The sequence below is a fragment of the Xenopus tropicalis genome, chromosome 2 (assembly GCF_000004195.4).
Source record: "Xenopus tropicalis strain Nigerian chromosome 2, UCB_Xtro_10.0, whole genome shotgun sequence".
NCBI lineage: Eukaryota > Metazoa > Chordata > Amphibia > Anura > Pipidae > Xenopus > Xenopus tropicalis.
Genome location: NC_030678.2, coordinates 8,112,955 through 8,127,510, shown reverse-complemented (window position 1 = coordinate 8,127,510; position 14,556 = coordinate 8,112,955). Strand labels below are relative to the sequence as shown.

General features: G+C 40.2%; 1 protein-coding gene across 2 annotated transcripts; it reads left to right on the top strand.

Annotated features, from left to right (window-relative positions):
* Positions 1 to 6,428: 6,428 nt before the first annotated feature.
* gja8 (gap junction protein alpha 8) lies at positions 6,429 to 14,142 on the top strand. Of its 2 annotated transcripts, XM_031896467.1 has the most exons (3): positions 6,429 to 6,573; positions 9,768 to 10,863; positions 13,610 to 14,142. In XM_031896467.1, the coding sequence occupies exons 2-3, from the start codon at positions 9,778 to 9,780 to the stop codon at positions 13,616 to 13,618; spliced, it is 1,095 nt and encodes a 364-aa protein (XP_031752327.1). In that variant the 5' UTR covers positions 6,429 to 6,573; positions 9,768 to 9,777; the 3' UTR covers positions 13,619 to 14,142. The 2 variants fall into 2 exon arrangements, with proteins under 2 accessions (XP_031752327.1, XP_004918275.1); XM_004918218.4 differs by lacking the exon at positions 13,610 to 14,142 and having other exon boundaries at positions 9,768 to 12,548.
* Positions 14,143 to 14,556: the final 414 nt, after the last annotated feature.

Genomic DNA, 14,556 nt, shown 5'->3' with positions numbered 1-14,556 from the left:
GCAGCGGACTAAGGAGATCGAGATGAGGGCAGGCAGCGGACTAAGGAGATAAGAGATCAGGCCAGAGTTGAGGGCAGGCCACATACAAACCAAACCAGAGTTCAGGGCAGCCAGCAGATTAAGGAAACCAGAGATAAAGCCAGAGGTTAGAGCAAGCAGTAATATGAATGTTGGAGTGGAAAACCGAAGAGAAGAAGAGCTCCCAGAACTCTAGAATTATACGAGTGGCACACAGAGTATCTGGCATCTGTTACTGCACATAGGGACAATAAATGTCAGTGTTCTGATGCCAGTTTGTTCCATGCAGAACCCTACTACAGGTCTGGCACGGAACATTCTCACCCATCATGGAGCAGGAAAATTGTCTGCAGAGCTCTGCTTTATATAATTGGACCAAATGCTCACAAAATGCCCTTTTGAGAATATTTTTCAGTTTTTGTGCTTCTTGGGGTCGACTAGCTCTCATTGGCAGAACATTGGGGTCATAAAGCTGGTTCCCCCTGTTGCAGCACAGATCCTTATGATGTTTGTATGGGGTCATTTTGAGAATCAGATACCCAAATCATCTCACTTCTGCTGGGAAACAGTCCCTTTCCTTATGTACTGTGTAAGGCTATCAGCTCAGTAGTCCAACCATCTCTATGGTACAGTGATCCTCATCAAGGAGTGAGGGCCAGAGAGAGAGGGAGCTATGGGGAGAGAGAAAGGAAGGGGGGGGGGGGGGGGGCAAAAAGCTAAAGAAAGGAAAAGCAAAAAAATATATTAGTAAAGAATAAAAGACGACTAAAGGACCCAAACATGCTGAAATCACCAAACAACCTGACCAAATCTGGGCAAACTTCCCACAGGCCAATGATCTGGTCACTAAGGGTGGGGGGTGTGAATGCATTCAGCTATAGGCTGCATATAGGGGCCAATGGGGTCTTCTGCCAATCAGATTTTCCACCTGGTCCAATCTAAATGGCCAACAACTGATGGGACTGCCCAGGGAAGGAAGGGGGTACGTATGGGAGACAACTGTCAGCTTCCCAGCATTCCCATGGTTCCCCCAGGCAGTGTCTAGTTCCGCTCGGTGCATAACAGCCTTCATTACATTCCTGTTGTGCAAAGTCCAGTGAAGCTTAAACAAAATACAAACTTTTCCATGCCTTGATGGACAGCCCCTTTAATCTTCCCAGCTACCATATTATGTAATATGCTGTACAAAGACATTAAATTCCAACTTTTGTTCAAATAAATAAATAAATGGCTTCTTGATCAGAGGAAAAAAGAACCTTTCTAAATACAAAGTGCCAATGACTGGTCCCAGAATCAACGTTGCACTATGAATAATAATACCAGTACCAGAATTATTCATCTATTCTAGAACAGTGATCCCCAACCAGTATCTCGGGGGCAACATGCTCTCTAACCCCTTGGGTGTTGCTCTCAGTGCCCCCAAACCAGGGAGTTATTTTTGAATTCCTGACCTTTTTTGCATCAAATCCATGGGTACTGCCTAAAAGAGCCTCCCATAGGCTACACAGGGGCTGCCAGTAGCCAATGTACAGCCTGTATTGGGCACCATCGGGTTCTATGTGAATGCTTGTGTTGGGGTAGGAGAACCATATCTGCTTGAATGGATAATGATGAGAGTAAAGTTTGGTAGAGGAGGAATAATGCTCTGGGGCTGTTTTCATGGTTTGGTCTAGGGCTTCTGGTTCCCGGGAAAGCACAGCATACAATCTCATACTGACTATTCCCTTATTCCTAGTTTTTGTTAACAGTTTAGTAAAGATTCTTTCCTTTTTCAGCCAAAAAGCGAGGTCTGTACTAAATTGGTTTGCTGAGATGGGAGTGGGAGAACTTGACCAGACCCCAGCACAAAGACAACTGAACCCCTGTGGGATGAATCGGACCCCCGACTGTGAGCCTGACCCCCAATATCACTGCCCAACCTCACTAATGCTCTTGTGGCTGAATGGAACCAACTCCCAGCAACCCTGTTCCACCATCTAGTGGGAACCTTCCCAGAAGGGTAGGGGCAGTTATAGCAGCAAAGGGAGGGGCAACCCAACTGATCCCCTGTGGGATGGAACCCCGACTGTGAGCCTGATCCCCAATATCAGTGCCCAACCTCACTAATGCTCTTGTGGCTGAATGGAACCAACTCCCAGCAACCCTGTTCCACCATCTAGTGGGAACCTTCCCAGAAGGGCAGGGGCAGTTATAGCAGCAAAGGGAGGGGCAACCCAACTGATCCCCTGTGGGATGGAACCCCGACTGTGAGCCTGATCCCCAATATCAGTGCCCAACCTCACTAATGCTCTTGTGGCTGAATAGGAGCAACTCCCAGCAACCCTGTTCCACCATCTACTGGGAACCTTCCCAGAAGGGCAGGGGCAGTTATAGCAGCAAAGGGAGGGGCAACCCAACTGATCCCCTGTGGGATGGAACCCCGACTGTGAGCCTGATCCCCAATATCAGTGCCCAACCTCACTAATGCTCTTGTGGCTGAATGGGAGCAACTCCCAGCAACCCTGTTCCACCATCTAGTGGGAACCTTCCCAGAAGGGCAGGGGCAGTTATAGCAGTAAAGAGAGAGGCAACCCAACTGATCCCCTGTGGGGATGAACTGGAACCCCAACTGTGAGCCAGAACTGATCCCCAACGTCAGTGCCCAACCTCACTAATGCTCTTGTGGCTGAATGAGAGCAACTCCCAGCAACCCTGTTCCACCATCTAGTGGGAACCTTCCCAGAAGGGCAGGGGCAGTTATAGCAGCAAAGGGAGGGGCAACCCAACTGAACCCCTGTGGGATGGAACCCCGACTGTGAGCCTGATCCCCAATATCAGTGCCCAACCTCACTAATGCTCTTGTGGCTGAATGGGAGCAACTCCCAGCAACAATGTCCCAAAAGGTTCTAGTGAGAACCTTCCTGGAAGAAAAGGAGCAAAGGAAGGAACAACTGCATATTAATTTCCTCAGTTTGGGAATGGGCACGTATCCCATTTGCTGCAATAGTGTATGTAAGCAGGCTCCATATTGCCACTATATAGGCAAAGCGCTCAGTAAGCCAATTTGCTGGAGTCACAGACTGTAGCACAGAATAGGGAGGAAGAGAACCTGTCTGTGTCATGCAGAATGGGGGTAAAAAGGCTGCTCCCGTATGAAAACATTGACTTTTTGACATTAGGCACATTTAGAACAATGGTGAAGGACAGGCAAGTGTGCATCTCTTTCAGGATAAGCAGATCGAGTGAAGATAACTTTGTTCAGGGGAGGAGGCCAATTATCCAGGGTCGCGCTTGACATAATTAAACCTCATGCATGAGTTCCCCCAATCAATGGGGCTTCCATGACTCGCCCTGACATCATGTCTCTGATAGAAATCCTCTGTGCATTCAGCATCTCACGTTTCAGCAGCAGAACCATGAAGCCTTCAGCCATTGTCCCCGACTCTGCAACAAAGCACATCCAGCAAGAGAATGGGAATGGGCTGCTTTAGTGGGAATGGGGGCTGTAACCCTTTCAGTAACTTTAGACTTTAGATTGGGAACTCTTTGGGTCAGACATTTTCCCGCTAAGGCTTGGAGCAGTGACAGGAGTCCAGTCTAAATGTCAACTTGAGCGTAAATTGGACAAAATGTGTATTTACTGTCCATGACACTTCTGGAAGACAATCATTATCTTCTAACTTTGTTATCAACTAAGAAAAAGGTGTGGATGACCTAAAGTTGGACCTCAAAAGGAAGGATTTGGGCTAGGAAAGTCTGAAAATGACTGTCCCAAGATAGCCTCTATATTTTGTGGTTCAGGTATGGGATCCCTTATCCGGAAACCCATTATCCAGAAAGCTCCGAATTACGGAAAGGCCATCTCCCATAGACCCCATTATAAGCAAATAATTCTAATTTTTAAAAATTATTTCCTTTTTCTCTGTAATAATAAAACAGTACCTGTACTTGATCCCAACTAAGATATAATTACCCCTTATTGGGGGCAGAACAGCCCTATTGGGTTTATTTAATGGTTAAATGATTTCCTTTTCTCTGTAATAATAAAACAGTACCTGTACTTGATCCCAACTAAGATATAATTACCCCTTATTGGGGCAGAACAGCCCTATTGGGTTTATTTCATGGTTAAATGATTCCCCTTTCTCTGTAATAATAAAACAGTACCTGTACTTGATCCCAACTAAGATATAATTACCCCTTATTGGGGCAGAACAGCCCTATTGGGTTTATTTCATGGTTAAATGATTCCCTTTTCTCTGTAATAATAAAACAGTACCTGTACTTGATCACAACTAAGATATAATTACCCCTTATTGGGGGCAGAACAGCCCTATTGGGTTTATTTAATGGTTAAATGATTCCCTTTTCTCTGTAATAATAAAACAGTACCTGTACTTGATCCCAACTAAGATATAATTACCCCTTATTGGGGCAGAACAGCCCTATTGGGTTTATTTAATGGTTAAATGATTCCCTTTTCTCTGTAATAATAAAACAGTACCTGTACTTGATCCCAACTAAGATATAATTACCCCTTATTGGGGGCAGAACAGTCCTTATCTAAAAAACCCCAGGTCCCAAGCATTCTGGATAACAGGTCCCATACCTGTAAATGGAATTAAAGAGCAGGTTTGTCCTTGGTCTGTTGATATTAGAAAGGTAAATAATGTAAAAGAACAATCCCATAGAACTGGTTCATTTACCAACGTAATCTCCAAATCTTTTTCCATGTCACCACCAATTACATGCAGTGCTGCATTATATAGAGATGTAATCGTAATACAAACAGGACTGGGTCTAGTGCTGTGCATTATGGGTAACTTGTGATTCATGCTTGATCTAAGCCTGTTTGGACACTTTGCTTTGCTGTAAAGTTCATGCTCTAATACATGTATATGTTATATGTTAACCTATGAGAAAACAAAGAAGTGCACTCACCCCAAATCCCCCCCTAACTGGCCTTCAGGCTGGGCCCCCTTAGCCCATAACAAGGTTACAGATATATAGAAACATTGGGGTAACAGTCACCCTGCTATAGTTCCAGGGGTACCCAGGGCACAAATAAGCACTCACCCTAAATCCCCCCCTAACTGGCCTTCAGGCTGGGCCCCCTTAGCCCATAACAAGGTTACAGATATATAGAAACATTGGGGTAACAGTCACCCTGCTATAGTTCCAGGGGTACCCAGGGCACAAATAAGCACTCACCCCAAATCCCCCCTAACTGGCCTTCAGGCTGGGCCCCCTTAGCCCATAACAAGGTTACAGATATATAGAAACATTGGGGTAACAGTCACCCCGCTATAGTTCCAGGGGTACCCAGGGCACAAATAAGCACTCACCCCAAATCCCCCCCTAACTGGCCTTCAGGCTGGGCCCCCTTAGCCCATAACAAGGTTACAGATATATAGAAACATTGGGGTAACAGTCACCCTGCTATAGTTCCAGGGGTACCCAGGGCACAAATAAGCACTCACCCCAAATCCCCCCCTAACTGGCCTTCAGGCTGGGCCCCCTTAGCCCATAACAAGGTTACAGATATATAGAAACATTGGGGTAACAGTCACCCCGCTATAGTTCCAGGGGTACCCAGGGCACAAATAAGCACTCACCCCAAATCCCCCCCTAACTGGCCTTCAGGCTGGGCCCCCTTAGCCCATAACAAGGTTACAGATATATAGAAACATTGGGGTAACAGTCACCCTGCTATAGTTCCAGGGGTACCCAGGGCACAAATAAGCACTCACCCCAAATCCCCCCCTAACTGGCCTTCAGGCTGGGCCCCCTTAGCCCATAACAAGGTTACAGATATATAGAAACATTGGGGTAACAGTCACCCCGCTATAGTTCCAGGGGTACCCAGGGCACAAATAAGCACTCACCCCAAATCCCCCCCTAACTGGCCTTCAGGCTGGGCCCCCTTAGCCCATAACAAGGTTACAGATATATAGAAACATTGGGGTAACAGTCACCCCGCTATAGTTCCAGGGGTACCCAGGGCACAAATAAGCACTCACCCCAAATCCCCCCCTAACTGGCCTTCAGGCTGGGCCCCCTTAGCCCATAACAAGGTTACAGATATATAGAAACATTGGGGTAACAGTCACCCTGCTATAGTTCCAGGGGTACCCAGGGCACAAATAAGCACTCACCCCAAATCCCCCCCTAACTGGCCTTCAGGCTGGGCCGCCTTAGCCCATAACAAGGTTACAGATATATAGAAACAGTCACAGTTAGTAGGAAGGCTACTGTATATTTGTATTCCGAATCACACATTTTTATTCATTACCCTCCCTTTCAGCCCTATACATTCCCATTCACACAAACAGCCTCTGCCCCTTTCTTCTCCATTATTTCACACGTCACCAGTTGTTGTTCTTGCATAAAGGCCGTCTGGCTCAGAGCTTACATTTTTCTGGCCTCTAAAACCAACCTATCAGGATCGATTGAGTCACTGCTGCTCAGTGGGGCGATGGCTTTTGGCCTTTAGGTGGGCAAGTTCAGAGACAAAACTTCAGTATTGACATTGGGAGAGCCAAGAGAGGGGACGAATCCTCCGGTGGAGTTTCCGTGGCAAGTTGCCTATTTTGTACCATTTGTTTTATTGTATTAACTTTACTATGTGAGCAATTTATAAAAAAAAAAATAGATTTTTTTAAAGCAATAGTGTGATATTTTTAGGTGACATAGAGTTTTGTTTTGGGGAGTACTCTATGTAACTGTACAAATTGCTTTTTATTTTTTACTCTTGAATTTTAGATCCATTGAAATATGAAAAATGTAGTCATTAAGTTAGTATTAGATTTGTGGTTGAGTTTTTTTATTTTAAAATGTAATTTCAAAATTTTTATGTATTTATTGATAAAAAAGTATTCTTTTAGGAAATATATCGATAACAATGATAAATAACGAAGGCGAGATATGATAATCTGTCTTAGAAAAAAATAGAAAACGGAGGAAAATTGGTCTTTTAGATAGTCTCTACCCCAAATATCATACAGTTTTTGTAAAGAAAAATCCCATTGGGCAAGTTGATTAGACTGGTGCTAAAAAATATACGTAAATACAAGTATATTTATTTAGTTTGGAAAAATACCCCTTATACTGTGATGAGCGAATTTGATAGAAATCACATAAATAAAGAGGGAAAGTTCAAGTTTTTTTTAAAATTGTGATGATAATTATTCATTTTTAGAACTTTTTGCTTTTTTGAAATTATATGATTATGATTATTCAACTTAAAAGGTCAATTAAATAAAAACATTTAGAGATAAATAATTCTATCTATCCAAAATTTCTCTTGAATAATTATGACTTGTTTGTTTTCTTTTTCGAAATTGTGATTCGATTCTTAATTTTTATGACTATTTTCTTTTTTAAAATGATTTGATTTTGATTAAAAGGTCAATTAAATAAAGACATTTATAGATGAACAATTCTATCTATCCAAAATTTCTCTTGAATAATTATGACTTATTTGTTTTTTCTTTTTTGAAATTGTGATTCCAATTCTTAATTTTAATGATTATTTTCTTTTTTAAAATTATTTGATTTTGATTATAAGGTCAATTAAATAAAGACCTTTAAAGATGAGATTGGTAGAAATCACCCACATAAAGAGGGAAAGTTAACGCTGCATTTATTATAATAATATAATTGGTTAATTTAAATTTATTTTTGTAAAAAAATATTGTATCTGTAATTTTTTTAAATATAATTATGCTTTATTTTTTATTAATTCAATTATGATTACTCAAATTAAAGGGTCAATTAAATAGATGGGGAAGTTTAGGGATGAGATGAATTCAAGTCACACAGGTAAAGTAGGGATGAGCGATATATTTTTTACCAGATTTCGCCGCGAGAAAATGCCTATAGATTCTACCAGGCGAAAAAGAAAGCGCAGTAAAAAAAACGAATGCCCATTGGTTTCAGTGTATTACATGATTTTTTTTCCATTTGGCTAAGCGAAATGGGACAATTTAATCTTTAACTGACCTTTTAATCATAGATAAAATTTAAAAAGAAATAAAAAAGAAGTCATAAAAATCACAATTTCAAAAAAGAAAAGTCATAAAAATCACTTCAAAAAAGACAAAAAGTAACAAAAATCACAATTTCAAAAAAGACAAAAAGTCATAAAAAAATCACCATTTCAAAAAAGAAAAAAGTAATAAAAATCACTTCAGAAAAGACAAAAAGTAATAAAAATCACAATTTCAAAAAGAAAAAAGCAAACAAATCATAATTATTCAATGTTGTATAGATTATATATAGAATTATTTAGCAATTATATATTTAAATGAACTGAATTTATATGAAATGAACTTTTCCTTTATTTGTGTGGATATTTATTAATCTCATCTCTAAACGTCTTTATTTTATTGGCCTTTTAATTTGAATAATCAAATAACTTTAAAAGAAAAAAGTCTTAATACTGAACTTTCATCTCATCTCAAAGTCTCATCTTTCAAAGTCTTTAACTTGACCTTTGACAAAACTTTAACTTGACCTTTGTATCACAATCAAATCATTTTAAACAAGAAAAAAAGTTCTAAAAATGAATCATTATAATTTCAATTTTAAAAAATAGATACAAAGAAGTCATAATTATTCAAAAAAGACAAAAAGTAATAAAAACCACAATTTCAAAAAGTAAAAAGTCATAAAAATAACTTACAAAAAGACAAAAAGTAACAAAAATCACAATTTCCAAAAAGAAAAAAAGTCATAAAAATCACCATTTTAAAAAAGAAAAAAAAATAATAAAAATTACTTCAGAAAAGACAAAAAGTAATAAAAATCACAATTTCAAAAAAGCAAAAAGTCATAAAAATCACTTCAAAAAAGACAAAAAGTAACAAAAATCACAATTTCAAAAAAGACAAAAAGTCATAAAAATCACCATTTCAAAAAAGAAAAAAGTAATAAAAATCACTTCAGAAAAGACAAAAAGTAATAAAAATCACAATTTCAAAAAAGCAAAAAGTCATAAAAATCACCATTTCAAAAAAGACAAAAAGTCATAAAAATCACCATTTCAAAAAAGCAAAAAGTCATAAAAATCACTTCAAAAAAGACAAAAAGTCATAAAAATCACCATTTCAAAAAAGCAAAAAGCAAACATCATAATTATTCAAAAGAAATGTTGGCTAGACAGAATTATTTAGCAATTATACATTTAAATGACATATAATTACTAAAAAAACCACAGTATTAACTTTTCCTCGTTAAGTGCGATTCCGATTAATCCCATCTCTAAAATTCATTTATTTAATTGATCTTTTATATGGAAAAATCTTTATCGAGTGATTTCCAAAAAGACAGAACAAACGAGTCTAAAACAGGATTGATTGATTTATTTATTTTAATCATTTTATTTATTATTTATTTATTTATTATTTATTTATTATTGAATCATTAAAAAATAAATAGAATAATGATGTTAAAAAATGTACATTTGTTTTACGAATCATATATTTTAATTACCCATTATATTATGATAATTAATACCGCTTCCTGTTTTGTTAATTAAAAATATATATTATTTTTGAAAAAATTGGCAATTCCAAAAGATCTGCTGTCTTTATTCGTTTATGAAAAGTGTATTTAAATAAACAAAGGTCAGGTGACATTTCTTGTAGATCAATCGAAGGCTTTTAAAGGGTAAGTGACTTAAAAAAATGCTTCTAATTTCAGTTCTTGATCAGAAAAATATGACAATATTGACTTCTTTTATGATTATCCCTATGTTTATTTGCTTGCAGAGCGTTAACCATGGGAGACTGGAGTTTCTTGGGTAATATTTTGGAAGAAGTCAATGAGCACTCGACCGTGATTGGTCGAGTTTGGCTCACTGTTCTCTTCATTTTTCGGATACTCATTCTGGGAACGGCTGCTGAGTTTGTTTGGGGCGATGAACAATCTGATTTTGTGTGCAACACCCAGCAGCCCGGTTGTGAAAATGTCTGCTACGACGAGGCCTTTCCTCTCTCCCACATTAGGCTGTGGGTTCTCCAGATCATCTTTGTGTCCACGCCATCACTGGTCTACGTGGGACACGCGGTGCACCACGTTCGCATGGAGGAGAAACGGAAGGAGAGAGAGGAGGCTGAAATGAGCAGGCAGCAGGAGATGAACGAGGAACGATTACCCCTTGCCCCTGATCAAGGGAGCATCAGGACCACGAAGGAGACAAGTACCAAAGGAACCAAGAAGTTTCGCTTGGAAGGAACCCTCCTCAGAACCTACATCTGCCACATTATATTCAAAACTCTTTTTGAAGTCGGCTTTGTGGTCGGCCAATACTTTCTCTACGGCTTCTGGATCAAACCCTTGTATCGTTGCAGTAGATGGCCCTGCCCAAACACGGTGGACTGCTTCGTTTCCAGGCCGACGGAGAAAACGATTTTCATTACGTTCATGTTAGCCGTGGCTGCGGTCTCTCTCTTTTTGAACGTGGTGGAGATTAGCCACTTGGGATGGAAAAAGATCCGACTTGCTTTTCGCAGACCCGACCAACATCCCCAGCAACTGCCAGGAGAGGTTTCCCAGAAATCATTGCATTCTATAGCAATTTCTTCTATTCCAAAGTCTAAAGGCTATAAGCTGCTCGACGAAGAGAAAGTAGTCTCGCGTTTCTACCCGATGACCGAAGTCGGATTAGAAGCCAGCCCGCTTCCGGCGCACTTCAACGGCTATGACAAAGGCAGCACAGGGCTCCTAGAAGACATCTCAAAGGGTTATGATGAAACCCTGCCATCCTACCGTCAAGCGGAAGAGCTAGATGGTGTTAAAGTGCAAGCTTCTGATGCTTTTGAACAGGCTTCTTCTGAACGTGCTGCCTCAGTGAGGTCCCCTTCGGTGCGTGCCCCATCTGACCGAGCCCCCTCTGAACGTGCACTTTCTGAAAGGGCACCCACCCGTGCTGCTTCTGAGCATGCAGGTTCAGAGCACACACCCTCTGTGCGAACACCTTCCAACAGTGCAACTCCCGAACGAGTACCCTCCCGAGCTGCCTCTGAACATGCACCATTGGATTGTGCCCCTTCTGAGCGAGCACCCTCCCGTGCTGCCTCTGAACATGCCCCTTCTGATCGTGCACCCTCGGAGCGAGGTTCTTCACGAGCAGCTTCGGAGCGGGCTCCATCCCAACCCGCTCTCTTTGAACCAGTTTCTTCTAGAACAGGCTCAGTCCAAGCTCTGTTAGAGAGCCCCCCTTCCTATGCAATATCTGATCTGCCACCAGAAGCAGATGCCCCGATTGAATTGATAACCTTAAAAGCACCTTCTAAACAGTCTCTAATTGACCAAGCTCCCACTCAGGTAGGGTTAGATCAATCCCCCAATGAGCCCACGCCATTAAGAGCTCTTCCAGAGCAAGGCAACCCCAACCACACGTTCCCTGACCCTGAAGCTTTAGAACCAGATATTGTTGAATATGAGCCCCTAGGCCCAGAGATGCCATTACTCAATCTCGAATTCATTCCCGACTCCAGATCCCTGAGCAGGTTGAGCAAAGCTAGCAGCAGGGCCCGCTCAGACGACTTAACGGTCTGATATTGAAAGAAAAACGAATGTCGAGGGAAAATACAGTATAAGAAGGAACAGTGCAAAAAAGATCTGGGTATTGAGCCAATAATGAGTGTAGAATTGAATGCATTTCATTCAGCATTACCAAGGGCTGTTAGAAAATAGGCCCGATATCTCTATCTACTCTTTGTGGGTCTGTCTGTCTGTCCATCTCTCTCGTTTATTTTCTATTTTGGCAAAATAGTTGTAGGTTCAGTTTTAGTCTTGATCTACTTTGGAACAAGCATTTTCTTCCTGTTTATCATTGGCTGAGAACACCCAACAGACCTCAATACCATACAATGGGCCACGTCTCTGGGCTACTCAAGTTATAGAATATTATTGTGGTGTTTGGGTCTGTTGGGTGCAAGACTGTCTCATCAGCAGCTAGCCAAGGGTCGGACAAGGGTAGGGACACTCCTATTTATTCCTACAGAATAAAAGAATGATTTCCATTACGGTTACAGAGAACTGTAGTCCGAGTAGGAGGATTTTCTGATCAGGATTAGAGTGCAAGCCATATAGGCTAGCTGGGTCTCTGGGGCTGAATTATTAATAAAGATGCTAAATGGCTAGTAGCAAACAATTAGCAACTAGTGTTGAAATGAAAGGAAAGATTCGATTGGTTGTTGTGAAAACCTGCACTGGTGCAATTTAACACCTATGTTATCAGTCCCTCTACGTCAGCTATATTTCCAGTTAAAGGGGTTGTATACCCCCGACAAGTGTTGTCTAAGTACTTTCCAATGTACTGTGTCTTAACTATAGGAGATCCAACTTCTACAGAATTTCTGCTTCATATTGTAATGACATATTCAAAAACATTTACAAATTTACACTGGAAGTTGCTCAGAATGACATTTTCTCATTGGACAAAATACTATTTTAGGGTTTACTTCCCCTTTGATGGTCATTTTAATCTGTACTGTTTCATTTTAGGCCTTAGTGATGTGTATATATATATATATATATATATATATACATACACATATATATATATATAACATAAGTCTGGACCTTTTTGTTTTTATATATATATATATATATATATATATATACCTTCTCCAAGAAAGCACTCACGGACCAATATAAAAATAAAATAATTTATTAAACAAAAAAGTCTACGCGTTTCAATCCATATAGGATCGTCATCAGGACGTGATGAGTCCTGATGACGATCCTATATGGATTGAAACGCGTAGACTTTTTTGTTTAATAAATTATTTTATTTTTATATTGGTCCGTGAGTGCTTTCTTGGAGAAGGTGCATGAACATAGGGTTAGCACCCGGACAGTGGCTACTATTTTGGTGAGTGCCGATATTTGGACTCTATATATATATATATATATATTCCTTTAGAAAGCACTCACGGCATAGGCGTCTCAAAATTAAGTTCTCTATTCGGACATAATGACTACGTGTTTCAATCCCCACGGGACCGTCATCAGGATATATACAGTATATAGATATACAGGTATAGGACCCATTATCCAGAATGCTCGGGACCAAGGGTATTCCAGATAAGGGGTATTTCCGTAATTTGGATCTCCATACCTTAAGTCTACTAAAAAAAACAATAAAACATTAATTAAGCCCAATAATATTATTTTTCCCCCAATAAGGATCCATTTTACCTTGGTTAGTATCAAATACAAGATACTGTTTTATTATTACAAAGAAAAAGTCTGAATTATTTCATTAAAATGGAGTCTATGGGAGCCAGGATTTCTGTAATTCAGAGCTTTCTGGATAATGGGTTTCCGGATAACGGATCCCATACCTGTATATGCATATATATATATATATATATATTAGTAGATGGATAAATCATTTTCACATTAAATTAAGACTAAATCATATTTTCTTAATCAAAGGGTAGAACCATATGCCAAGGGGGGGCCCCAACTGAAGTCATAGAAAATTCCGCACTGTCAGGTTTCTAAGATAAATGTGAATGAATACCGTATACTGAGTACTGAACTCGGGGACGGCAACATGCAGCGCATTATAGTCACCGACGCATTTCTTTTTCCTTAGTGGCTGTAACTGTCCTCTGAAGACCTGATCTAACTGCCAGTTGTGTTCATTGTCTGTGCTTTTCTGCACTAAAGGAACAGATAGAAAAGGTATAGGTAGAAAAATCCTGTGTTTTTTAACTTGTGTAAGAAAAAAAAACCTACTTCTTTACCCCAAAGGGGGTTACGGCATGTTTTGCTCCAAGGCCACAATGTTCCGCAGACGTTTCCCCAAGTCCAACCATAACAACCAGCAAGATGATTCCTTCTACTGATTTTTTCCTGTAGAAATACGAAATTCAAACAATAGTCAAGTTGTTTTTTTATCAAAAGTTTCTTTTTGAAAGTCAGAGATATTTGTTATGACAATATAAGTTTATAGCGTGAAGGCTGCCGCTAGTATGGGATCTATTATCTGGATTTATGAAGCTTACGGTAGTTTCCGTCAAGCGTAAATAATGTCTTATTAAAGCAATACAGTCATGGGAAATGTGTTTTTTTTCCAAACCCATCAGTTAATAGAGCTTCTCCAGCAGATTCCTGCATTGTAATCTGTTTTTCCCATGGGGCTAGCCATATTCTTCATTTCCCAGGGTGCCACAGCCATGTGACCTGTGCTCTGATAAACTTCAGTCTCACTTTACTGCTGCCCTGCAAGTTGGAGTGATACCCCCCCTCACCCCCAGCAGCCAATCAGCAGAACAATGGGAAGGGAGCAAGATAGCAGCTCCCAGTAGGTATCAGAATAGCACTCAATAGTAAGAAATCCAAGTCCGGCTTGGGACTCCTCCAGTTACATGGGAGTAGGAGAAACAATAGGTTAGCTGAAAGCAGTTCTAATGGGTAGCGCTGGCTGAAAGCTCAGACTCAGGCACAAGGCACTGAGATGGCGCCTACACACCAATATTACAGCTACAAATACATTTGTTGGTTCAAGAATAAAAGGTTAAATGGCAGAGGGAATTATTT